The 26,510-nt window shown below is 47.7% G+C and overlaps 1 protein-coding gene across 2 annotated transcripts in view; it reads right to left on the reverse strand.

Moving 5' to 3' along the window:
• Positions 1 to 26,510, reverse strand: part of PODXL (podocalyxin like) — a 52,167-nt gene that overhangs the window by 8,699 nt on the left and 16,958 nt on the right. Inside the window, exons 2-7 of one of the 2 annotated variants that reach the window (XM_037513348.2) lie at positions 5,149 to 5,808; positions 3,900 to 4,135; positions 3,571 to 3,642; positions 1,578 to 1,725; positions 1,238 to 1,299; positions 820 to 987 (exon numbers count right to left, since the gene is read on the reverse strand). In XM_037513348.2, the coding sequence (XP_037369245.1) occupies positions 820 to 987; positions 1,238 to 1,299; positions 1,578 to 1,725; positions 3,571 to 3,642; positions 3,900 to 4,135; positions 5,149 to 5,808 (1,346 nt within the window). Of the gene's footprint in view, positions 1 to 819; positions 988 to 1,237; positions 1,300 to 1,577; positions 1,729 to 3,570; positions 3,643 to 3,899; positions 4,136 to 5,148; positions 5,809 to 26,510 lie in introns of both variants that reach the window. The other variant, XM_037513339.2, reaches the window with a different exon arrangement.

The raw sequence follows: 26,510 nt of genomic DNA on the forward strand, positions 1-26,510 counted from the left end.
CATAGATGATGGCGCTCTCTCTCCATCTTTATCAGAGATACAACCTGGTTGCACAGTAGAGTCACATAGAAAGCTTTTAACAAACCCAGTTGACCCTTGGATCACATAGGTGGGTTATGGCCCCCCTTACCCCGCAGTCAAAAACCTGAGTGTAATTTATAGTTGACTCTCCTTACCCTCATGTTCTTCATCCTCAGATTCAACCAAGTGATACCCAAGGATGATTGATTCTGCGATGCAGAACCCATGGATAGAAAAAAATACGCCTACACAAGTGGTCCTGAGCAGTTCAAGCTCATGTTGTTCAAGGTCAACTGTAGACTGATCCACAGATCCTGTTTCAATTGTTGTGTGAGGAAGCCAGGCACGGATTTCTTTAAAACTGCCCATAATGTGCCTCCAGCTTTGAGAACCATGGGTGTGGCTGGGATGGGAATGATGGGAATTCTAGTAAGGGGGTGAAGAGCATTTGGCCAGACAGGGATGTCCAGGTCCATTCATCTTTAGGGATCCCCAGAACACCTCTGCAGATACTACCCCCACTATGAAGATGAGAAAACTGAAGCGCGAAGATTGATTAACTTGCTCAAGTTCGCACAGGTAATAGGAGGCGGAGCTAGGGCTTAAGCCAAATCCTTCTGACACCAAAACCCTGCGTTCTTCCCTTCTACAGTGCTGCTGCTGTCATTTCCCAGGGAAGCGTCCATCTCCTATAGGGATGTCCACGGCCCACTCACTTTCCTCTAATGTGGGAATAATGGGGAGACAGTCATTTGGTGAACTGGAGGTACATCCCTGGCTAAGGAAGTGAATCCTCACCTGGTCCTTCCGCTGGGAGAGGCGCTGGTGGCAGCAGCCATAGAGAGCGGCCACCAGGAGCAGGAAGGACGCCATGCACACGATGGTGATGATAAGGGGCATGCTGAACCGGTCCTCCGTCTCTTCTGGTGGCCCCTGGTCCCCAAGCTGCATGTTATTGACTCCCGCCTGCCCAAGATGGAGAAAGTTAGGTGGCAGAAGCAGCTATGAGTCACCCTCTCCCTCAATGCCCTTTCACTGTGAACCCATCTGCTGGGTGTTCGTTGGGGCACATTCCACTACCCACCGTCCTCTCTCTTACCCTCCCGTCTTCTAGATGCTTCCTCTACAGTGAGAGACATGGAGCAAAGCAACTGTGCACATCCCTGCGCCAGGCCCTGACCTGCTCTCTCCCAGCTCCGGGGATGAGCCCACTTACCTCTTTGAGATCATCCCACTTGGGTTTCAGCAACTCATATACATCCTGCGGGAGGAGCTTTGCTGCGGGGAGGGGAGGGAGAGATGCTGCTTCAGTGGTTGAGCTCAGAGTGGATCGTGGGGGATGAGGATTGGGCCCCAAGAGGAGGACACGCTGTAGCCCCGTCTCCTGAGGGTGTCTCTCCTGGGTGGCTCGGTGGGGAGAAGGAAGAGTTGAAACTGCTTAGGAAGCTAAGGGGGTTCCGATAATGAGCCATCCTCATGCTCCTGAATTGTCGCCTCCCCCTCCAACTCGTTCCCACCCCACAAAGGAACTTCAGCCCCTTCTACCCTCAACTTACTCTCGATAGTGATTTCTTTGATTGCCAATCCCTGGTTTTCTAGAATAGGCGCCAGCTGTATGTGGCACTGATCCTGAGCTGGGTTGAAGGTGGCTTTTGCAGCTCGGCATAGAAGTGTGACCAGTTTGTCATCTGGAGGGCTCCCAGCCTGCTGTGGGGAGACCACAGGTGATTCCTCAGGAGACATGATGGCAGCCTCAGCTTGTGGGGCTGCCCTTCGGCGCTACGGTCAGGAGAGCACTACCCCCTAAACCTGTTCCCCTCCAGCCTGGGTGGGTCTCTGCCTTCTGTGAATCTCCCCAAGGCCCCTCGCCCTGTTTATCTCCTCTATGGTTGAGCAAGCCCTCTCACCCCAGTGATCCTTTCTGTCCTCCAGGGATCACGACTTGATGCCCTTATTCTCTCTCCCTAAAAGGGGCAGGAGGAGGCACCATCCAGCACCCCCAAAGACACCACTGCTCTCTGAACCTGCCGCCTGCCAACCCCGATGCCCTGTTCAGCAACCCTCAATGCTCAGGTCAAAGGTCTCAGAGGGCAAGGCTAGCTCTCAGCTGGAGGTTATGGATCCTGAAGTGGAAGCTTGTGCCCCCTCCCAAGGCTCTGACGTCATGAACAGGCTGACAGGGGAGAGGAGAGGACATCACTTCCCAGGAATGTGGGGACCTCTTGAGGTGAGTCCTCTCTCTCTCTAACTGGGGGCTGGAGGTGAGGAAGCAAAGTGTGAGCAGGCTTTATCCAGTGCCCCCATGTCACCCAGATGCACCCAAGCTGGGGTTTGTCTGACATGATAGTGGATAGAGAAAAGCACTCCTGGTAATGTCACCTCAGGACCCCAAAAACCACCCCTTGGGTTTCCTCTTAGGGTTTCCTGAGGCTGCCTCATTCCCCAGCCTGATAACAGGGCTTTACCTTCCTCTTCCAGCAAAGGAGAAAAAATGCTTCTCACAACCTATCATACAACCTGCTAAGTTTTAGCCAAAAAAAGGGTCTGGGGAGAGGCAGGGCTGGTGTCCATGTGATTGATTCCTGCCACGTGGGGCAAGCCCAACCCCAGGGGAACAGTCTCCCTCCTAAGACTCCAGTCTAAAGGTATATGCTTGCAAAGTTCACCTGGAAAGTTCCAGCAACGTGGGCACCCAAAGAAAACAACTGCAGAAAATACAGGCAGCATTCAAAGTGCTGCAAACTCAAAGTCTCCATCCTTTAGAAACCGCACGTTTGGTTCCAGTTCCTGGAATACCTGAGGGTGTTTGCTAAGATGGCTACTGACCAGTAGGGGGCAGCAGTGAGCCGTCCAGCGGGCGGGCTGCCTCCCTGCCCAGAAGCCTCCGCCCCAGGGACTGGCACACTCTCCCACGCCCGGGCTGACCCCCCCCCCCCCCCAGCACACACACAGAGTGGATGAGCAAGTGCAGGGGCGGCCCCTGATACTCAGGACGGACCCCTCGGGAGAGGGAGGCTGTCAGGTAATACCTGGACCAGGCAATACAGAGCCAGACTATTAGGAAAGGTGAGTCAGGCACATTAAACCTCTCATTTTCTTTACTTGTTCTTTTTCCTAAATCAAAATTTCCTGGTGTTGCATTCGTTTACAAAGCGATGTAATTTCAGGAGAGCAGCCTCATACCTCGACTGCATGCACTCCTCACACCCACCCCCGGCGCCTCTGGAGCTCAGACTTGAGTCATGCCCTGAGCTGAAGAGACCCAGGGCCCTCAGGACAGTGGGAAGAGGTGCCTGGGGAGAGCCCCCGGGAGAGCAGGCCGCAGCGGCCCAGTGGGGGAGCGACAGGGAGGGTTCCTCAGAGGGGTTCCCTCCAGGAGACAGAGAGGGGCAGCTTCTGGCCAGGAAACCACAGCACCAGCAAACAGACACATCTCTCAGTCCCATTCTAGAAGGAGCACTTCTCCCCTTCTACCCTCCCTTAACTCGTGGCCAAGCACATATTTGGGGGTGCTAATAAGCGTGGAGTTCGGGTGGGGGAGGTACTCACACAGAGTCCGGTATTTGTGAGGTTCAGGACGAGCATCTTCTCGTTCAGCCTTTCAGGGGGCTCACACTGTATCTGGAAGAAGCCACTGGGATTAAGGTTCAGGCCGGGCTTGACAGGGTCTCATTGGTGATACCGCCTTCCCTCCCCGGGTGGGTGGCACAAAGGAAGGCGTTCACAGCAAGCTGGGGGCATGGCTGGGCCACGCGGCCAAGCCGGGGAGAGAGGCGGCCCCTAGGTGGCTGCTCCTGACTGTCCCCACCAGGGACCCCGGGGTGGAAGCCCCTTCCATACACGTTGGGCTCTGCTTGTCCCACCCCTGCTGGAATTACCCTGTGGTCGCCAACAGTCGAGGTGGGAGAAGGGCTGGAATCTGAGGGGACTGTAGAAGGCAACTGAGCGGTGGAGTCTGTGGGTCCCCTGCCAGGTGTGGCCCCGGGGCCCAGTGAAGGGACCAGGGGCAGCTGACTCCCAGTGGAAGGGCTCCCGGTGATGGCGGACGAGGTCGCAGGGACGGCTGGCATCTTGCTGGAGGTCTGCGGATTGTCCGACGTGGTACCCGACGGTACTGTCAGCGGGAAGACAAGGGTTATGAGAAAACAGGCGCGGTACCTCTGCGAGAAAAGGGTGGTTTTCTCGCGTTCCAAATGCTTTCCCAGGGTCTTTGGTCTTACCCCCCACCCGGACTGCAAAGTAAGCAGGCTCTGAGGAAGAGGAGGCAGAGCGACGTAGCTCCTGTTACAGGACAGGTGGGACTGAAGGAGCCACAGTAAGATCCTGAGACAGGGGGTGACGACAGCAGTGACCTGGCTGGGCAGCCGTGGTGAACACTAGCTGAGCGCTCACTTCGTGCCAGAGACTGTCCACCGAGCCTCAAGGGTACTTTCTTACTTCATCCTCACAACCACCCTATGAGGAGGGAACCCTTGTTGTCCCTAGTTTTCTAAAAAAGTAAACTGAGGCTCAGATGGTTTGCCCAAGGTCACATGCTAACAAGGGGCAGAGCAGGGATTTGAATCCAGGTTTCTCCAACCCAGAGCCCTCGGGTAAGCTCTGTTCCTCCAAACACCCCAAGGAATCCTTGACAATGAGATGCTCAGGGTTACACTCAAATTCTGGCGCAGTAAATCTGACGGGAGTCATGATCTTGAGGCTCATGATCCATCAGTGAATTTTGAAATTAACTTACTAGGCTAAGCCAGTCATGCAGAACAAGAAATGGACTGGATTGGAACAGAGCAGGGTGTACCCCGTGCAGGATGATAAACTCTGGTGAGGGAAGCCTTTGTGTCCAGCCTGTGTTACACGCATGTGTCCAGGCCATGATGTAATCAACCCCTTGAGCAACAAGGCCATGGAGCCCTGACACAGCCACCCGGGCTGTGAAGAAGAGGCTGAACTCTCCAGGGTGATACAGCCCTGCAGGCCCCTGTTCCTCATGGGAACAGGGACGGAGTGGAGGTGAGGGGTTCCTGATGCGTAAGCTTAGCGTGGCTCGACAGCTTCCTGCTGAGCAACTGTACCGAACATAAGGATTTTGAAAGTCGCTTCTTGCTTGACAAGAAAAAAGGCATGACTCACTTGGCATGGTTGCCATCCCCTGAGGGGTGGCGCTGGGAGCCACCACGGTGCCTGAACTGCTGGAAGCTATAGTGGTTTTGCCTGGCTGGTCCGTCAGGCTCCCCGGGGGCTTCGAAGCAGGAGAGCCTGAGGTCGGCAGGGCAGGGCTTGCAGGCATGGACGAGGGCACAGAAGCAGGAACGGAGCTCGCGGGACTTGGAGGTTGAGAGGTGGGCACACTTGGCCCCTTTACAGCCACGGTTGTGGCTGCGCTGTGGTCACTTGGGGTTCCAGATCCAGCTGTTTTACTTCCCTTCTGGCCAGTGGTGGCTTCAGGCTGAGGGGGAACAGTGGTTGGTGGAGGTGTGGTCTTGCCTGAGGCCGGGGGAGCCGTTGGGCTGCCAGGGACTGCAAGGGAGCCACTTGAGTCAGGGCTCTGTGTTGTGCTGCCTGACACCACAGTGGTGCTAGGTGAGGGCAGGACCCCCACCACCTGGGGGTTGCTGGACGCTGCTGGGGGGCTACTGCTGACTGGGTTCAGAGCCGCAGAAGAAGTCTGAACGGTGCTTGGGCTGCCTGTGGATGGCATCACGTTTCCAGTGCTGGAGGCTGGAGATGTGTTTGACTTGCTTGGGTCTGTGGCTTTTACTGTGGTAACGGGCAGCTTAGCGGGCTGGGATTCTGTTGACCAAGACAACAAAGAATTAAGTTAGGGTGATAGTTGGAGGTTTTTCTGACCACGCTGCTCCAGCTCCTCCCTAGTGTCTAGAGGCCTTGCCAGTCGCTGCCAGCTGCCTGGCTGAAGGCCTGGGACCTTGAGAGGGAGACAGACGGCAAGTCAAGGGAAACTGTGGTAGAGAAAGATGTGCCAGCTCAGCCCTCTGTGTGTGGGGGCCTGCAGCGAAGTCCCTGCCTCCCCGTCTGGCCCCATGCCTTTGTGTATCCACCAGCAACCACAGAAACAGCCCACCCTAATCCCCTCTGCTTCCTTCCAGGCACCTGACCCCAAAAAAGACTCAACAGACTCACACTTAACAGTGTTTAGCACGGTGGCCTAGCCTCGTCAGGGGGTCAGGAACGAAAGTCCTTTTCAGTTATTGGTTTAACAAATTATTAATTAATTTTATCGAGGTAACACTGGCTCCATTATTGTTTGTATTTTGGAAGTATAGGATCCTCCCTTTCAGCATTCCCACCACCAAAGCACTCACAGTCCCCCACCACAGCCATGGTGCTCCCTCCTCACTTCGAGCTTGGCCCCACCCCTCTGACTATCTCACTTCTATGCTTTCCTTTCAAGGGCTAGGTTTTGAGTTAACAAATTATTTATTGAGGGAAACAATAGCTTCCATGTCGGGCTCTGGGGGACAAATGTTGACTAAGACATAGGTAATCCTTACCCTCAGAGAATTAACCTTCGCGTGAGTGAGACAGAAATCTAACAAATGGACGGAACAATGAGCCATGAAGGTCTGGTGAGTGTGTGGAGGAAATGATGAAGGAAACACTCAGAGAACAGGCACAAGGGCTGCTTAGCCAGAGAAGGAGGAGAAGACAGCAATTAAGCTGAGATTGATGGATAACAAGGAGAAAGCTGCATGAAGAATGGGAGGAAAAGCTTAGCAGGCATAAGGAACAGAACCTGCAAAGGCCCCACAGTAGGGAAAGAGCAAAGAGAAGATAAGAATAAACAGTTTAGTGACTGAGAGGCAGTGAGGGGGGCTTCAGATAATGCAGGGCCTTCTAGGTAAAGTGACAGTGGCTTATTGTCCAAACATTATGTTTTGGGGAGTAAAAAAGGGGCTCTCTTAAAAATCACATCCTGGGCATATGAGATATAAGATCAACCTCCTTAGAGACCAAATAAGAGACCAAAATTCTAGATTTTTACGAGCACAAAAAGTCCATGAAGGTTTTAAAGCAAAAAAAAAAAAAGTTTTATAGGGTTGATGGACAAAGAAAAAACACATTCTCGTTGCTTTGGGAAATAGGATCGGGAGAGAAAGGAAGGAAGTGGAAACAGGCTATTACGGCATCCAGACCAGACGACACAGCAAGAGACTGCCGTGCGAGATGGAGGAGGGTGGATTCGGGACCGTTTTGGAGATGGAATCCATTACTTGCTGATTGGGAAGTGAAGGGAAGAGGAACACCGGATGAGTCCTGGGTTTTGACTGATGGGAAGGGGTCGACCTCTGGACATTTTTTAAAGCGAGTCGGATCTTTGCAGTGAGCCATTTTTCTGTTTGGGAACTTCCCCAACAGAATAAGACTGCCACCAGCAGGACTTGCCTTCTATTAGAGACCCTGAACATGCCAGGTCCTTGCCTGCCCAGCCTCCCTGTGACGAGTATAGCGCATATTAAGCCGCCATGAACTCGTACGTCCAGGCCAGAGGGAGTGAAGAGCCACAGACTATGGAGCTGGGCTGACACTGGTGAAATCAGGACCACCTGTGAGCAGCAGTGGACATGGTGCCAGAGCAAGAGCCCGAGGGTAAAGCTGTAGCACCATGTGGGTGGCACTGCTGAGCAGGGCTGGCCTCTTGGGACCTATTCTATCAGTAGACTTGGGTGATATTAAAAGTAATCTGAAATGTAGTCTCCAGCAATCCAAGCTCCTTCATAAACTAGACAGTTGCCAACATGCACACACACACACACACACACACACACACTCTTTAGTATTGAGACAGAAATTTGTAGCAGGTATGGTTGTAGGGACCAGAGCCTCAAGGATCAGTTATTCAATCTTATTAAGGCAAAAGGCAGTTGGAATTCTGCAAGTAGGAAAGCCTAGGATAGCAGCCACACCATCACCTAAGTGAAATGCCCCTGAAGTGGCTTTGGCAGGGTTGGTAGCTGCTGCCATAGAAGAGTATGAAAGGCACACATAAAAGTCATGTGCTAAAAAGCAGTGTTGTGTTATGTTTGGACATTGATTGTTTTTCTTCTTGTAGTTCATAAAATAATGGCGCCTCTTATAATTGATCATGTCATAGTGTCTTTTTTGGCAAAAGATACCAGATTGCTGAAAGGAATATTAGCATGTTTAAAAAATTAAGAACTATGGAGCAGGATGCTTACTTCTTAGCATAGTGAACAGCTTGAAAGAGGGATTTCTCAACCCTGAACTACTGACATTTTGGACTGGATATTTCTTTATTATGGAAAGCTGTCCTACACATTATAAGGTGTTGAGCAACATCCCTGCTCTATATCCCTAGAAGCAAGTAACATACACACATACATCCCAAACAACCAAAAATGTCTCCAAATACTGACAAATGTCCCCTTGGGGAGGGAAAAAAAAAAATCACTGCCAGTGGAAACTAATAGTTTAAAGAAAGAAAATAACAAATACTAATCCCTCGATCTTTCTATGAAAGCACAGACGGAGAACCAGAGATTTTCTAAGACTATACTTTATAAGGCGGTCTCTTTTTGCTTGCTGCTCAAGAGCTGAGATCAAAAGTCAAACTTTAAAGTTTGATCCCACGAGTTCCCAATGACAGAGGTCACTTAATTCATAACCTCTTCAAGTCTCTTATGTGAAATGGAGTGGTGACACTAGGGAGGAAGCAGATGAATCAACACATCTGTAAGTTCACTCTGCAACAGAACTCAGTTGCCAGTGGACTCAACCACTGTCCTTCTCCCTGGGATGCAGTTCTACTTCTTAGTGGCCTCCCTTGAGCTCCATGACAGAAAGCTATTGTCTCCTGTATCTCCACCACTCTTCATTGTTTCCAAACCTGTAACAACAGCCAGACTCCAGTATGCCCCAGGAGGATAAATACAAGGAGGCTGATCCAGGAGAAGGCTTACATGCTAAGAAATACCGGCCTCCAAAAACTAGCAAATATGTATGTTTATAAGATGCTAGACTTAAGGAAGGATAATCATAATTATATGGCAAGCCAAACTTGTCAACATGGGTATGCATACCAGATATATTTTGGATTCAATATGCTAACTCAAGTAGCCAGCATTAGTTCTAATTGCTTTTTAGTTGGTTGACCGAAACCTGGTTGCAGTGGTAATTCACATTAAATAAAGTTAAGTTACCCAAAATTCCCTGGAATAATGTGTAGGAAAAAATCCAAAGTCCTGGAATGTGAGTGGTTTATCACATATGATCTGTTCAATCATACTCTTTACTACTGAAAGGAGCACCAAAATACTATAGCCCATGAGTCCTATGATGTACATCTTTTTTTTTTTTTTTAAAGATTTATTTATTTATTTATACAAGCACTGGGTACAGTCAGAAGGGCGGAGGGTGAGAGAATTCACCAGAGCCAGAGCGGGGAGCAGAGCAGGCAGAAGGGCTGAGTACACTGCTGAGGGGAGCAGCGGGCGGCAGGAGAGGTCTGCGCGCCATGTGGGACCCTCCTCGGGTGGCCGGGGAGCAGCTGGGGATAGAACCGGTGCTGCAGAGGCTGCAGGCAGTTTCAGAACCCAGCACTCAACCGCTGTGCCACCGGGGAGGCCCTGTACATCTTTTTTATGTCTCAGAAATGAGGATATATTATAAATTATTGTGTTTCACAAGTTGATGGGATTTTTTTTTTCCTTTCTAAGTGGTTAATAAAATAATAGTGTGTCATCATTGATGGCATCTCAGATTTGATAAAATTTGAGATATTGTTGAGGGGACTAGTAGCATATTCTATGAGATTGTTGTAGCTGTTCTTCATTGGCTAGATATGCCAGTAGGAGAGGCTGCTGACATCAGTTGGCATGGGGAGCAGTTTCGATGGGTAGTAGACACAAAAGCAGAATTAAATTTCCAGGGAGAAAGTGGGTATGGTACCAGCACTGGCCATGAGAGCAGTCTAACGAATGAAGTAGTCTAACAGTAGGCTAAGAAATCATGTGTTCTTTAGGATCAAAATAGGTGGGCAGCCCACTAATGTCTTACCTTTAGGTTCAACAAACTGATCTCTGTTGAATCTCCACAATAAAGAACCCAGCCAACCACTCATCCAGTTCCCCAAACTGAATCTTCTCAGAGACTGAGGGTATGTGAATAAAGTGTGTATTACTTTCTAAGGATGCTGTGACAAATGATGACAAATTGGGTGGCTTAGAACCGCATCAAGGTATGTCACGGTTCTGGAAGCTAGTAGTCTGAAATCAGCAGGGCTATGCTCCCAGGGAAGGAACTAAGGAAGAACTTTCTTTGCTTCTGTCTAACAATCTGTGCTATTCCTTGGCTTGTAGTTCCAAATTCTGGCCCCATCATGACAGACTTTCTTCCCTGTGTCTGTGTCTCCTCTTCTAAGGACACCAGTCAGTGGATCTAAGGGCCACACAAACTCAGTATGATCTCATCTTAACTTGATTATATCAGCAAAGACCAGACTTCCAAATAAGAGCCAGTTCACAGGTACTGGGAATTAGAATTTGAACACATCTTTTAGGGAGGTTCAACCTCCTAGTCTGCTACCCTAACCCCACTTATTCCACTATAAAAAACAAAGTTCTTGGCTTAAAACATTAAAATCAATTCTGCTTCAAACAGAAAGTGAATTTATTAAAAATAAAACCTAATTACTTGGTAATCTGATCATCTGAATGGCTCAAGAATCAAGCTGAAGTCAGAAACAGCACCAGAACTCCTCTGAAGGGTCTGGAGATGATGTCACTTCCACCACTGTTGAGCATAGGTTGCTTCAATTCGTACCACTGGACCCACTAGTACTGGACACTGAATTTCATTTTGAGAGCACCGAGTCTTTAGGACTACTGTCAGAAAGAGGGCTTTCCATTTACTCTTCTGACTGGACATACAAGTACTAAGAGGTACCACAGGAAATCCCTGGGTTCCATCCACATGCCTCCCTGCTTCACATGTACAGCATGTACTGTAAGAGTAAATCTTGTAAGTTTAATATTCTATTTTGCCTTCATGTGAGTTCCTTGGTGAAAAGGCCTTTGCAGAACATCCTGGTGGTGAAGAAGGCATTCTGTAAATCCATGGGAATGTTGCTGAGACAAAATGGCAGCTGGGAATTACACTCAGATTCACATCCTTACACTCGGCCCCTTGCTCATGAGCACACAGAGCCATCATTAGGTGGGTGGAGAAAGACACTAACTGATAGGAACACAGTTGGCTTGTCCATGTGATCATTAAGAGTGAGACACAAGTCCTCACACTGTAGAAGTCCCTCCACTCATCTCTTCCCCAAACTCCCTTGCACTGATTCTCCGGTTTCTGTTCCTTCTACTTTCCCAACTGTCTATTTAAAAATCATTAGCTACTGCTAGCAATCTGTTCATAGCCTCACCGCCATGTAGCTTATCTTTGAAAAAAAAAAAAAAAAAAGGCACTAAATATCCTATTGAAATTCCCACCCATTGAAAAAAACTTTCTTTTGGCATAATCCTTCAGATTCTCTCCTAAACAAGGCTATTATCCTACAGCAGTCTGCTCCTGGGTGGCTCCAGCATAGTTCCTACCCCAAATCATATATAAACAGACTTGGAGTTTTTACTCAGACAACTGATCACAGAGAATAATCAGATCTTTAGGAATGACCTGAAAACAAGAACAGGCAAACTGAGGGTGTGAGCCATACTGAAATTTATAGGTATTATTCTTTAGGGCCTGTTCAAGTCTGATTCTGTAGATACCTTTCTATTTGAAAATGGAAGATTTCCCCCCAGAGAACCCATCAATGAATAATGACAGGACTTAAATAATAAGGGTAAAAATAGAAATCAATACAACAGAAACCAGAGATAAGCAAATGCCAACGAAGTCAAAAACTGATTTTTTTAAAAGGCTAATAAAATGGCAAAGCCTTTGATGAGGTTCATCAAAGGGAACATTAACCAACAAGCCATAAATACAAAATATCAGGTATAAAAATAGTGACATTAATAGGCTAGGCCATTAAGAGTAAATGCTGACAGGGCCTCCCCTGGTGGTTGAGCGCTGGGCCGCGAAGCTGCCTGCAGCCTGTGCAGCGCCGGTTCGATCCCCCGCCACTGGCGAGGGGCCCACATGGCGCGCAGACCTCTCCTGCCGCGCCCGCTGCTCCCCTCAGCAGTGTATTTCTTCATCAGTGTGCCTGTTCTGTTCCCCCTCTGTCTCTGGTGAATTCTCTCACCCTCCCGTGCTTCTGACTGTACCCAGTGCTTGTATAAAATAAATAAATAAATATATTTTTTTTAAATTTTAAAAAAAAGAGTAAATGGTGACAAATTTGAAGCAGATGAGATGAAAAAATTCCTAAGAAAATACAACTTATGGGGAGTAACTCAAAAGAAACAGAAAAAACAATTAGTCCTATATTCATAAAGGCACTGAATTGGCATTTAATGTTTGTCTTAGAAAGAAATCCCAACCCTGAATCCAAGGATCAAATAATTCTAGCCTTATATGAACTTTTTCTCTAACTTAATCTGTTGTATCTGTTAAAAGAATCAATTCAAATGCAATTGTCAGTCAACAAAACATGAAAAATACCAGCCAAATATAAACATGGTTAAATAGACATGGATAAACTTGGCTTCATCAAAATGAAGAACCCAGATTTAGCAAAAGAAACCACAGGATTTCCATCCTGTTCCAGCTAAGAAGAGAGCTGCAAAGAACACTGCTCCTACCCTCACAGCATAAAAAAGCTGGAGAAAGGAAAGACTTTTCTTGGACTCACTGGGGGGCTGAGGTCATGGGCAAAGACCTATCCTGAACATTAAAAACAGGCAATTTCCGAGAGAAACTGGACCTGAGCATTTGCTTATCTAGACAGCGTTTGATATAAAGATTAAGGTAAGAATGTTTAAAGAATTGCTAGAGGTTCAGTACATGCTAGTGTGAAAGTGTGAAGCTCTGGAAGCTGCAGGCATTGAAAGGTTCACAGGCTTTTTGTACAGGCTTTCCTAGGCAGAGACCCCAGCAGAGATTCAGAGGAAAGACTGGGGAGATCCTCGAGAAGGTTCTTCTATAGAGCTGGCTGGGGAAGAAGACAAGTAGCCATTACTGAATAGAGTAGCCTATCATCTATGGGAAAAAAGTCTTAATTTTCAGTGGAACTCGTCAAAACCCATAGTCTGGGGTCACAGCTGGAAGCGCATTGCAGCTGGTGAAGAGAACGAGAACAGCCACCAATGAAATGCCACCCAGGTTCATCTCTCCTGCTTCTGCTAAGAAACAAAAGCATTCAACTGTAGGAGAAAGGCAACAAATTACAGCCTGAAGGTACTGTGCAAGCTCACTGCAGCTGGGAAAAGAGAACAGGAAAAATAAAAAAGCTGTTTTCCCCTGGGGGAGGAAAGGAATAAGTTCTAACTCCAGGAAAACGCCTAAAAAAACAGGCTGGAACACTGATGAAAGTACACCCTCCAGCCCCAGGTTCCAGTGCCCAGAGAGGGCTGAGGTTTAATCAAAATTTGGAGAATGTCCTTCTCCCCTTCCATTAGCTCAGAATACTAGCAAGTCTGATGTAAAATTAAGTAGAATGCAGCTGAAGAGAAACAGCCTCTGTGGGGGACAGTGGAAAGGGAAGACCTCCAAGTCAGCAGGGAGACAGGGGTGTCTGCACCCTCTGGAGCAACAACTATTTTTTTTTAATATTTATTTATTTATGCATACAAAAACAGGGGCACAGGCCAGAGATGTGGGAGGTGAGAGGATTCACCAGAGTGGGGAGCAGAACAGGCAGATTGGCCAAAGTACACCGCTGCACCATGTGGGTTGCCCCCTGGCTGGCCAGGAATCGAACTCGTGCTACAGAGGCTGTGGACAGCTTCATAGGTTGCGTCCCAACCCCTTGCACCACCAGGGAGGCCCAACAACTTTATTTTTTTTTAAAGGTTTATTTATTTATGCATACCTCCTGGGGTACAGCAGAGGTTTGGGGGAGGGGGCGTGAGAGGATTCACCAGAGACAGAGTGGAGAACAAAACAGGCAGACTGCCTAAAATACACTGCTGAGAGGAGCAGTGGGTGAGACAGGAGAGGTCTGCTGCACCTTGTGGTTAGCTCCCTGGCCTGCTGCGGATGTAACTCATGCTGCAGGGGCTGTGGATAACTTCACAGTGCTGGCTCAACCCCTTCTGCCACCAGGGAGGCAATGGAGCAACAGCTTTAAACCTAACCCAACTTCTAACCCACATTGAAGACACGGCAGAGAAAAGCCATACCTCTGGGAACCACTAATCTACTTTCTTTTTCTATGGTTGCCTGTTCTGGACATTTCACATAAGTGGGATCACAAAATCAGTGGTCTTCCATGACTGGCTTCTTTTACTTAGTATGTTTTTTAAGATTCACCCATGATGGGCCTCCCTGGTGGTGCAGGGGTTAAAGTCTCAGTGCTATCAAGCTATTGCCCGCCTCTGCAGCACAAATTTGATCCCCAGCCAGGGAGCTGACCCACAAGGTGCAGCTGACCTCTTCTGTCTCACCTGCTGCTCCCCGCAGCAGTATATTTCAGTCAGTCTGCCTGTTCTGCTCCCCACTCTGTCTCTGGTGAATCCTCTCATACTCCATACCTCTGGCCTACACCCCAGTTCCTGTATGCTTAAATACATTTTTAAAAAAAGATTCATCCATGTTGTACAATATGTCATGTCACTTATTCGGTCCTTTACATTGCTGATAGTCCATTGTATGGCCATACCACACGGTGTCTATCCATCAGTTGATGGACATTTGATTGCTTCCACTTGTTGGCTACTGTAAATAGTGCTGCTATAAACATTTGTGTACATGTTTCTGTGTGGACATGTATTTTCATTTCTCTTATATATCAAGGAGTGGGAGTCCTGGGTCATAAAGTAATTAATATGTTGCATTTTGAGGAGTGCCAAGCTATTTTCAAAGTGAATATACCATTTTACATGCCCACCAGCTACTTATGAGGGGTCCAATTTTTCTACCAACCATTGTTACCATAGTTTTCATTATAGTCATTTCAGTGGGCATTTTGCTTTTCCCTTCTTCTGATAGAATCCAGCAAAACACAAGAAGTGATCTAGTGAGGTTCATCTTGTGGCTAGTTCAACATTTAAAAATCAATGCAATGACCATATTAACAATGAAATAAGAATAAACCATAGGATCATCTCCATTTATATAGAAATATCATTTGACAAAATTCATGACTCATTCATAATTAAAAAACCAAGAATAGAAGGGAGTTTTCCTAGCCTAATAATATTTCCAAATTAGTGTACAAGCTAAACACTTAATGGGTGGAGATTGAATGATTTGCTTTTACATTTAGGAACATGGCAAGAATGTCCTCACTCACCATTCCTATTTAACATTGTACTAGGTGTCCTAACCAGTTCAGTCAGGGGTAGGTGAGGAGGGTAGCATCTCCTAAAACTCAACAATAAAAAGGAAACCGGGCCTCCCTCATGATGCAAGGGGTTAAGCACCGCACTATGAAACAATCCACAGCCTCTGCAGCACAAGCTCGATCCCGGGCTGGCCCACATGGCAGGGCAGACCTACCCCTCTCTCTCTCTCTCTCTCTCTCTCTCTCTCTCTCTCTCTCTCTCTCTCTCTCTCTCTCTCTCTCTCTCTCTCTCTCTCTCTCTCTCTCGTCTTGCCTGCTGCTCCCCTCAGCAGTGTTTTTCAGTTTTTCAGTCAGTCTGCCTATTCTGTTCCCCAGTCTGTCTCTGGTGAGTCCTCTCACCCCTGCATTTCTGGCCTGTACCCCAGCTCTTGTATACATAAATGAATAAATTTTAAAAAATAATAATAAAAATAAAATGTAGGGAAAAAAAAAGGAAACCCAATTTTTAAAAATGAGCCAAAGACATACAAGGAAAAATCACCAAAAAAGGGTATAGAGATGGCAAATAAGCTTGTATAAAGATGGTCAACATCATGGGTCATTGGGCAAATGCAAATTAAAGCAACAATGCAATACCTACATTATACATCTATATTAATGGCTAAAAACTGGCATATCAAATCTACACAGGAATTTTCCTCTATTGCTAGTGGGGATGCAAAATATTACAGCCACTTTGGAAAACAATTTAGCCTTTTCAAGTTAAGCATACAATTTCCATATGACCCAGCAAACCCATTCTTAGGTATTTAACCAAGAGAACAGAAAACTCACACAAAAGCCTATATGTAATGTTTATAGCAACTTCATTTATGATCACCAAAAACTGGATCCAACCAAAATATCCTTTAACAAGTGAGCAATAAGGGCCGTGGCAGAACCATATGACGACGACTTAGCAATAAAAAGTAATGAATTCTTGATTCATGTAACATAGATGACTCTTAGAGATATTTTAAGTGAAAGAAACCAAGAGGAACATAGTATTTGATTCCACTTATATGGTAGTATGGCAAAGGCAAAACAACAGGGCTAGAAAACAGGTTAGTTGTTACCAGGGGTTGAGGGACAGTGGAACTCATATGATGGATCAAGGTTGCATTTGCTGAAACCCACAGAATTGTACACCTCCTCCCTAATTAATTTTACTATCCAAATTTAGGGGGAAAATCAAGTGAGATGGTCAGAAAATCTCAAGATATAATGGAAACTCTGAAAATCAATTTAGCTATATTATAAATTTATTAACAGAACCTCACTGGACAGAAGGAGGAGAAACAGTTGATCAAAGTAACAGGAAAATAGGTTTTTGGGCTGGAAAATATAAGGTTAAAAACAAAAAGAACTATAAATGGTACACTCTAAGTGGTAAATTTGTTTCACACAAAGGTCTGAGTTATCAGTTTTAAATCTACATGCATGCTAGGGTTGGCAAATAAGTAAAGAAATGATAAGAAATATGAGCCAGGTTTTCGCATTGTAGAGAAAAAAGTTACATACATAAGCAAGGCGGATGGAGACAAAACTAAACAAATCCTTGATCAGAAACAGAGATGTCAGTATTAACTCTTGTGTATATATGTATTATATGTTATATAACATGTTATATATACACTTAATACATATATTCAATAATATCTACACATAGAGATAAATAAAGAAATATATAGAGCTGTGTGCATATGAGTTAGTACACAAACATATTTCTGAGTTCTGTCCATTGACAGGATCTGGAAACAGTGATATGCTAGTAGCAGCAGCATACCTAATCATTCTCCAATAAAATCAACCAGGGCTCTTTGTAGAAATGACTGGATTCTAGTGCTGAGCGAGAGAAAATACCAGATGAGCCTGAAACATCTTATAATGCCAGCAAATAAGGAAATGATAAAAAGAAGAAAAGAGGAATCAGCCTGAAAGAATTCCCAGTGGCCAATCCTAGAACAATTTGAGAAATTAAAAAACACTGACTTGGAATGCAACAATAAAATAGTCATGAGTTCATGCTGATAAGTGGTTGAATAAATCAATAAATGAGAAAGAAGGAACAAGTCATCCTTAAAGAAGAATTCCAAAAATTCTTTAGATAGTCTTCTCACCTCCAGGAAAAAGGTAATCTGAGGCTGGTCTTAGTGACTTTCTTCAGAGTATAGAAAGAGTCAAATAGCAACTTGAAAGTGGAGATCTGGTTGACACATCATCTTCTCCACATGATTTGAGTTAACATCACCAATATAAATAATGACCAATGTAAGTCATCATGTTCCCTGATAAGATGTGATGAGAACGGCCCATTCCTCTGTTGTCTTCTTTCCAAAAATACATTACCCCTGTCTAATCACAAAACACATCAGACACACCCAAACCGAAGGTCATCCTGCAAACTATCTGACCAGTGCTTTAAAAAAATATATAGGTTAGGAACCACCTAACAACAGACTGAAAGACTGTCACAGATTGGAAGAGACTTGTCAAACAGCGTGGTTAAAGGTAATCTGGAACAACAGGGCCTCCCTGGTGGAGCAAGGAGTTAAGCGCACTATGAAGCAATTCGCAGCCTCTACAGCATGAGTGCGATCCCCCGCCGGCCAGAGAGCAAACCACATGGTGAGGCAGACCTCTCCTGTCTCGCCTGCTGCTCCCCTCAGCAGTGTATTTTAGTCAGTCTGCCTGTTCTGCTCCCTGCTGTCTCTGGTGAACCTCTCACCCCCTGTATCTCTGGCCTGTAACCTGGCTCTTGTATGCATAAATAAATCTTTAAAAAAAAAAAAAAAAAAGGTGATGTCATAATCTGGAAGAACAACAAAGAAATTAGTAAAAATACTGGTGAAATGTGAATAGTTTGTAGCTTAGCTAACAGTGCCCCACCAGCATGATGTCTTAGCTGTGCTACATGTACCATGGTTATAGAAGGTGTTAACATAAGAAGCTGAAGGAAAGGTACATGGGACTCTCTGCATCATCTTTGTATCTTTTCTGTATCTAATCTGGGAAATTATTTCAAAATAAAAATTAAACATTAAAAAAAGAAAACCAAAAGGGAAATGAGAAAGAATCAGAAGAAGGTTGCACCATACATAATCATGTTTCCTTACTTGTAAGAATACCACCCCCCAACAGAAGAAAAGATAAAAGAATGAAGCAGGTATTTCAGACAAAGAGGTAGCACAAAAAGCCTATGAATATCTGAAATGTTAGTAATTAGAGGAAGGCAAACTCAAATAGAATATCATTTCATACCCAGATTGGCAAAATTTTGAAAGTCAGACTATAACAGGTGGGGGTGTGAACTGGCACAAATATATTGTCGCCTAGCATGGCAACACCAAGTAAGAGGAAACACAGAATCCAGTTTACAGCTTCCTTTGTACCATGGGGCATTTACCCTGGAGAGATGCACCTATGTATTCATCGAGATGCATTTGTCAGAATACACAAGAAAACCTTTTATATTGGCCCCGCATAAGTAACAAGCAAATGTTTATGAACAGCAGTATGGGTAAGGTCTGATCTAACCCTATACTGGAATATACAACATTGAAAAATCAGTGACTGTATATTTTATCATAGTATATATTGTTGGTCCTCCATATCATGGTTTCCATGGATTCAACCAACCCTGAATTGAAAATCCATGCTATACATTATGTAGTGGTTAGGCCTATGGTGGTTGTGTTTGTGCTGAACATATACAGACTTTTTTCTTGTTATCATTCCCTAAACAATACAGCATAATAACTATTTAAATTAGATAATCTAGATATACAGGAGGGGGTGGACAGGATATTTGCAACTACTATGGCAGTTTATATAAGGGATTTAAGCATCCATGAGTTTTGCTATCTTTGAAGGTCTTAGAATCAATCCCCCCTTGGATACCATGGGATAACTGAGAGAGACAGAAAGACATATATACATATAGTGAACATCTTACGTGCTATCATACATGTATTTAAGCATTAATTTAAAAAATACTGAACAGGGTCTCCCTGGTGGTGCAAGAGGTTAAGTCTCAGCACTATGAAGCTATAGGCAGCCTCTGCAGCACAAGTTCAATCCCCGGCCAGCCAGGGAGATACCCACATGGTGTAGCAGACCTCTCCTGTCTCTCCCACTGTTCCCCTCAGCAGTGTATTTCAATAGATCCGCCTGTTCTGCTCCCCACTCTATCTCTGGTGAACACACACACACACACACACACACACACACCCTCTGGCCTACACCCCAGCTCTTGTATGCATAAATAAATAAATCTTTAAAAATACTGAACAAAAATCTAGCGCAAGTTTATATGGTGCATCTGGATTTTCTAGGGTCAAAAATTGACAAAACTAAATTATATTTTGAGATAGAAATTATTACTGAAATTTGACAGAAAATATAACCACTAAGTTTGGTATAATAGCAACTTCTAAGGGGAAATAGGGGGATGAAACAGTGACTTGTAATTTTTTTTCAAGAAGGGAGGGGCCCATTATCCTAAATAGATTGGCTATACTGAGGTTGGAGGTCGCTGACCTGACGACCTCAGCTTGTGGCCGTGGAAGAAAGGCACATGGGAGGTGGAAGCCTGACAGACTGGTGTCAGAGGCACGTGAGCTTGGATAACCAAGCATGTGTGCAGATAACTTAGGTATGAAGAGGAGCAGAGGAATATGGCAGTTGCTCAAGGGCTGTATAATCAAGATAAGTTTTATTTTCTTGTGAAGCTAGGAAATGCTAGAGTTGATAAGAATGTGACTTCGGTTTTTGCTTCCCCTACTGTCTCATTGAGTCCTTAGGAGGCAGAGAGAGAAGGGGGTTCACATGTATTGATCCAGGGCCTCTGGTGAAGGACCCAGACTTCATTATATGGTGGGACTTTGAAACTAAAAGGAAGAAGGTGGATAGAGTCAAAAGTGCTTTGTAATGTTGGCAGTGGGAAGGTTAAGTTTTCATTTGACAGCCATAGTTTTCTCAAATCTGGATGAAATAAACTATACTCACATAGATGGAATAAGCAAGAAGTAGTTGTGTGGAAGGAAAAGGTAGGAGATATTCATCACAGCAATATGTAAGTGAAGCTACTAGGGAAGTACTTCTCCAAATTTAGCAAAGTGTCAGAATTATCTGGGGTGCTGGTTAGAACCCACCCTGGTGTTTCTGGAATCCCTAGTCTGGGACAGACCATGGGAATTTGATGCTGCTGGTCAGAGGACTGCACCTGGAGAAACACTGGCTGGTAGAAACAAAGGATGACTTGCTGCAGCTGTGGTATGGAATCATGAATTTAAAACAGGTCCAATTAGCAGAGTGTGTGATTTCTCCCTAGCAGTGTCCATGCTGGGGCGGAGGCAGGGTTCACCCAGGAGCTGGGTTTTTCTAGGTGGGCATGATGGTGGGAGAGACTGCAATGGGCTTGAGGATATTCGTGAAGAGAGGATTATAGTGGTGAATGGTGAAATACAGGATGGATGAAGACAGAAGTCAAGCCTGGTGGGGACTGATAGACAACGAGAAAGTGACAGACCACCAGACTGGTGTCTTGTGTTCAAGCATATCATATGGGTGCACCTGAGCCAATTAGAAGTTAGAATAGCGGGCCTCCCTCTTGGCACAAGGGGTTAAGCACCGCACTATGAAGCAATCCGCAGCCTCTGCAGCACGAGTTCGATCCCCGGCTGGCCAGGGAGCAACCCACATGGCGCAGCAGACCTCTCCTGTCTCACCCACTGCTCCCCTCAGCGGTGTATTTCAGTCTTTCGGCCTGTTCTGCTCCGCACTCTGTCTCTGGTGAATCCTCTCACCCCCCCCCCCCCGCATCTCTGGCCTGTACCCCAGGTCTTGTATGCATAAATAAATAAATCTTGTAAAAAAAAAAAGAAGTTAGAACAGTGATCAAAGAACGGAATGCTTAGATGACAGAGGTGGTGCACTCTGTGGTGCTCAAAGTTCACAGTGTGAAATGGGAATGACGGAATGAGCAGAGATGAGGAAAGGTCAAGAAAGTGGGAGGCCAAGCATACACCTGTTTATCCCTGTGGGTGCTGAAGTCACAGAGCGTGACGACATGAATTGAGATGGAGAGGGAGGAGTAAACGTGGGCCACGGGGAGTGTGAGAGAGGGGGAGATGAACTGCCTTGAGATGGTGCTGAGGCTATGTTGACATGAGGGGGCAATGGATGGGAGTGGGGGGAGAAGCCTACTTCAGTCTTCTCCCGTCTAGTAACTGCCCTCCACCTTCAGTGAGGGTCTACTTCCTCCTATTCCTGTTCCTGGTCGTGTACAGACATGGGACTGACTTGACTATTAATAGCAGAAAGGAAACTCGAAAGAATGCCCCAGGAAGAGGGCGTGTGGAAGGAGGGCAGGAAGGCAACGAGATGGAGGCTCTGGGTCTGGACACCAGTGTCCCCCACCTCTCCTTCCTTTGTTACCCTCAGCTCACCACCCCCAAAGTCTGCTTCCTCCAGGGAATAAAACCAAAAGACTCTAAAGGAGCAGGGGGTGGGTGGGGGGGGCGGGGGTTAGAATACGGGACAATGAAAGGATAGAAATCAGGCAAGAGAAGCTGATGTCTTCCTGGATTGTCGTGATAAAGGAAAGTGTGCAGAGATTAGGGATCCAGAGATCTGAGTCCCAGCCCTGCCTCTGATCCCAGAACATGTTCTGGGTCCCCTGGAAACTTATTTGTATAATAAACATCGCGATGACTCCTGAGGTCTCCAAGGCTGCAGAGGCACTTTCCCCGCACACCTAGGTTAGTCTGCCGTTGCTATGACAACAGCCATCCTAGTCAGTCACTGCACACCTGGCCTGCATGCCCCAGGTGTCAGCATAGCTGACATCTCTTTACACTGTGTTCAGCCCCCTCACCCTCCTGCCCTAATTTTGAAAGATTTGATGTTGTGTTCCCATCTGCTTCTGGAGCATTAAGTCAGTACCCTTCATTCCCTCTTCACAAGCTCCCTGCCTTAGCAGAGTCTGGCCATCCTGCCCTCTGCTGCTCTCCTCTTGCTCGTAAGAGCCACTCATTGCTTTCAACCAAGAGAACCTTCTGGATTCCCCATGCCATGCCGCAGTGTGGGTTTTGTCCTTGGAGGCTGTTTGGTGTTCTGCTCTGAGTATCTATAGTTCTGTACAGACCCCTATAAATGCTTGTTCTCTGTGGCTTTAAATAAGCCAAGCCCCAACCCGGCAAAGGTCCTAACCAGGCATTGGTGGGTGCAGGGAAGGGAAACCTGACCTTGGTGAACAGCATCAGCGTGGGGTTTGTAGGCAGAAACCACCAATGGGAAAGGAGCTCAGAGCTCTGGGTTGGAGTCTTAAGGGGGAAACGGAGACTGACTTCCTCACCTGTGCCCACCACATGGCGAGCTCCCAAGTCTGCACTGGGCTCAGGTAAAGCCCAGATCCCCTCTGTGCCCTGGGTCCTGTGTCAGTTCTGGCTGCCACACAGAATTACCTGATGCATTTATCCTCTTACAGTTCTAGAAACCAGAAGTCTGAAGTCCAGGTGTGGGCAGCACAGCACTCCTGGTGGAGGCCCTAAGGCACCTTCCTATCCTCAATCTGGCTTACAGCAATGTCATTCCAATCTGCCACTGTCACATCCTCTGTCTCTTATCAGGTAACTTGTCCTTGAATTTAGGGCCCACCCAGATCATCCAGGATGATCTCATTTTAAGATTCTTAGCTTAATCACATCTGCAAAGACCCTCTGTCCAAATAAGGTGATAATCTTAGGTTTCAAGGACTCTCTTTTTTGGAGGGGGGAGGGGACAGCATTCTTCAGCCTGCATAGTCCCCATCAGGAAACTGGGGAAAATGGCTTCTGGGGTTGCTCTTTTTGCCTCTCCAAACAGCCCCCACTTAGATTGAAGACCGCAAAAAAGATGCATCTGGATCAACCTCACTGGCATAAGGGGTGGTATAGACTGAAAATTTGTGACCTCCCTTCCCCACTGCCCCCATAACCCTAATCCTCAACATGGTGAGAGAGGTGACGCGGGCCAGGTGACGGGGTGAGAGTGGAGCCCCGAGATGGCACAGAAGGAAGGGCCCCAGCGCTTTCTTTCTCTGCCATATGAGAACTTACAAGAAAGCAGTGGTCTGCAAGTCAGGGGTCTCACATAACCCAGCCACACTGCCACTCTGACTGGGAGCTGCCTCCACCACCGTGAGGTATACACGTTGGGTGCTTAGGCCCGCCCATCGGTGGTATTTTGTTGTAACAGCCCGAGCTAATGAAGACAAGGGGTTGGGGTAGAGGTTCCTAACGGGTAGAGAGACAACAGGGGAAGGGGGTGTCCTGGGGTGTCCTGGGGAAGGGGGTGTCCCCACCTGCTTCTGTCACCCCCACCAGGCCAAGGCATCAGGCAGACAAGTAAGGCCACAGGCTCCAGTCATGTTCACCCGCCCCGTCCCTTCCCAGGGGCCTGGGAGTCCTCGACTCCACCAACTCCAGGATGAGACTGACCTTTCGGTGCCTCTAGAAGACAGGACAGCACCCCAGGGGGTTATCAGGCCTGGCTCCTCAGCCTGGCCTCTCCCAGAGGAGCCCAGAGCAGCTCCCTCAGGAGATAATTCCGGGCATTCTTCAAATCTGGAATTGTTTTGCCCTTATTGGCTAGTTTCAGCTGCCTGCCTGACACTAGCTTCCAGGGTGGGGGCCCTCTCTGGCTGTCTGCAGGGCAGGAGAGCGCTGCCACTGTCCAGCGTGGATGTCTCCCAGTAATGGTGAGGCAGGCTTCACTTCGGGACATAGCCCTGCTGGGAGGGCATGGTGGCCCGAGGCCAGAGGCCCACCTCTCCCTGCCCCAGGCTAGCACTTTGTTCTTTGTTGTCCCCGGAACCTGGGAGTGAGGCACTCCCGGTCTGCACACATCCCTGCCCAGTCCTGGAGCAGGACCCCCAACCCCTCCCTTCACCTTCCAGAAAGCACTATAGGGGGTAGTTAAGAGCATGCGCTTTGGTCGTGTGCCAGATCTGTTCTCCAATCTCCCCATTTGTCAAAAGTGACAAGGAGGGTAATGATAATAATTCATTCCCACTTTTCAGTGCTTAGGGTGCGCACACAGAAGTGTTTCCCGTGCTGTACTCCTGTGGGGCTGTGCTCAAGGCCAGAGCCCCTGGCATTCTTCTCTGGTTTCCCTGTGCAGCCTGGCAGCTCCAGGGAGGGAGGGTGGCAGCACCCAGTAGCTCTGGTCAAGCTAAGACCCAACAAGGAGGGTAAGCTGGAATCCTTCTGGGGAAGGAAGAAAAACTGAGGCCTAGATGGGAACAGGCTCCAGGAAGTATCCTCAGAGAAGTCTGGGAGAGTCAATGGGGCAGAAGGGAGGGAAGTGCTTTCATGCTGGCAGCCCCAAATTCTCCCTCTGTGAGAGCTGTTGAAGGCAGAGCTGCAGAGCCACAGCCTGGTGTTCAGGGCCCCAGGGTAGGGGTGGGTGGAGCGGGGGACTCCCTCTCATCCAGGTTTCCTCCCCAAGTTAACAAAGTACATCACAACGGCCTCCTTCCCCATCCCACCCTGAGGGGTGTATAGGAGAAAATGACAGAAGAAGGTGGGGGACTAATAAGAATGAACCCCAGGGGTCATCCCCAGAGGGTAGGCTGTCACGTGGTATCTCACTTCATATTTCTGCTATTGAGCAAGTGAGGTGGGGGAAGGTTAACTGGTCCATTCAAAGCCACAGCAAGTGAGTGGTCAAGGCGTTGGTCTGACAAGAAGCCGGTGCCAGGGTGCCATGTGGCACTGGGCTGAGTGGGGCTGGCCCTGGGCCGGGGCTGCTACTAGGACCGGTCACTCAAGTCACTTGGGTGTTGCCTCCCGTTTGTGGCCGAATGACACTAGGACACAGTGTAACAGGGGTTGGCACACTTTTCTGTGAAGGGCTGGAAAATAAACATTCCAGAACCTGCAGGCCCTATGGTTGGTCTCCTGCAACTACTCAAGTTCTCGGAAGCCAAAGGCAAGGCCAGGCAGCTTGCGAGTCAAAAGGCGTGGCTGTGCTCCAATAAACTATCACAATCACAGGTGGCGGAGCTGCACTTGGCCAACCCCTGGGGCACGGGAGCCCCCTGTCTGGGGGTGAAGTCTAGGCTTCTATCCAGCTGTGGCCCCATACTGTGACGTCCCTGAAGAGCTCAGCAGGTGCCACATGCACTGGTCTCCTGCATACAGGTGGAATGACCTCTGCGGAAAGGTAATAAAGACACATGGGGCTGGGGGTGGGGGTCTCAGAGGGGCCCTCCCCTCTAAGTATGATGGTTATCCTGTAGCCATGCCACCCCTGGGTACTCAGACACTGAGACTACATGGGAGGGCCCGTGGCTATTGCCCTGGCATCCCTGGCACCCTTTTCCAGAAGACACTTGCTAAGCGTGCTCCTAGGGCTGGGTGCCCTGCTGCTGTGCCCCCTCTAACCCTCCGGGAATGGCCAGTGACAGCGGGGCTGGGGCAGGCTGGGGTGGAAGTCTGACCCCACACATGGGTGATCCTAGCTTGGTTTCTAGCCCCTTCTCCTTAGGGGGCCAGTGACCCCTGGCCCTCTCTGTGTCCTCTCTCCCTGGGCAGTCACTGAACTGCCTCCTTGAGCTGGGGGTTCACTGCAGCTCCTGCTGTGCAGTGTCAGGAGATGCTCAGATAACAGCACTGTCCCCTTGATTTTAACCGCGTTTCAGAAGATGGCACATACTCAGGGTGCACATGTCGCAGGTGTGGCTGAACACACCCAGACTGCCCGGCAGGGCTCACATCTTGGCCACCCTCCCTGTGTTCCCATCCAGTCTCCCTCCACCCAAGGGTGATACCTCTTCTGATCTAAATGCTGTGGTTTGTTGGGCTCGGGTTTGAATTTGATGTCAGTGGCATCCTCAGCATCGGCTCGCTGAGGTCTGGCTTCATTCCCTGGGCATCTTATCGGTGCCCTTCATCCCTCTCATGGTGTGCGGCTGCAGACTGGTGATTCTCACTGGGCCCACTATGTCATTGTGCAGATGGGCCACGACACATCATCCATCTCCTGCTGACGGGCATTCGGGGGGCCTCCAGGGCAGGACCACTGTGCACAGGGCCCCCAT

This window comes from Talpa occidentalis, unplaced genomic scaffold (genome assembly GCF_014898055.3).
Source record: "Talpa occidentalis isolate TD23 unplaced genomic scaffold, MPIMG_talOcc4v2.1, whole genome shotgun sequence".
Lineage (NCBI taxonomy): Eukaryota > Metazoa > Chordata > Mammalia > Eulipotyphla > Talpidae > Talpa > Talpa occidentalis.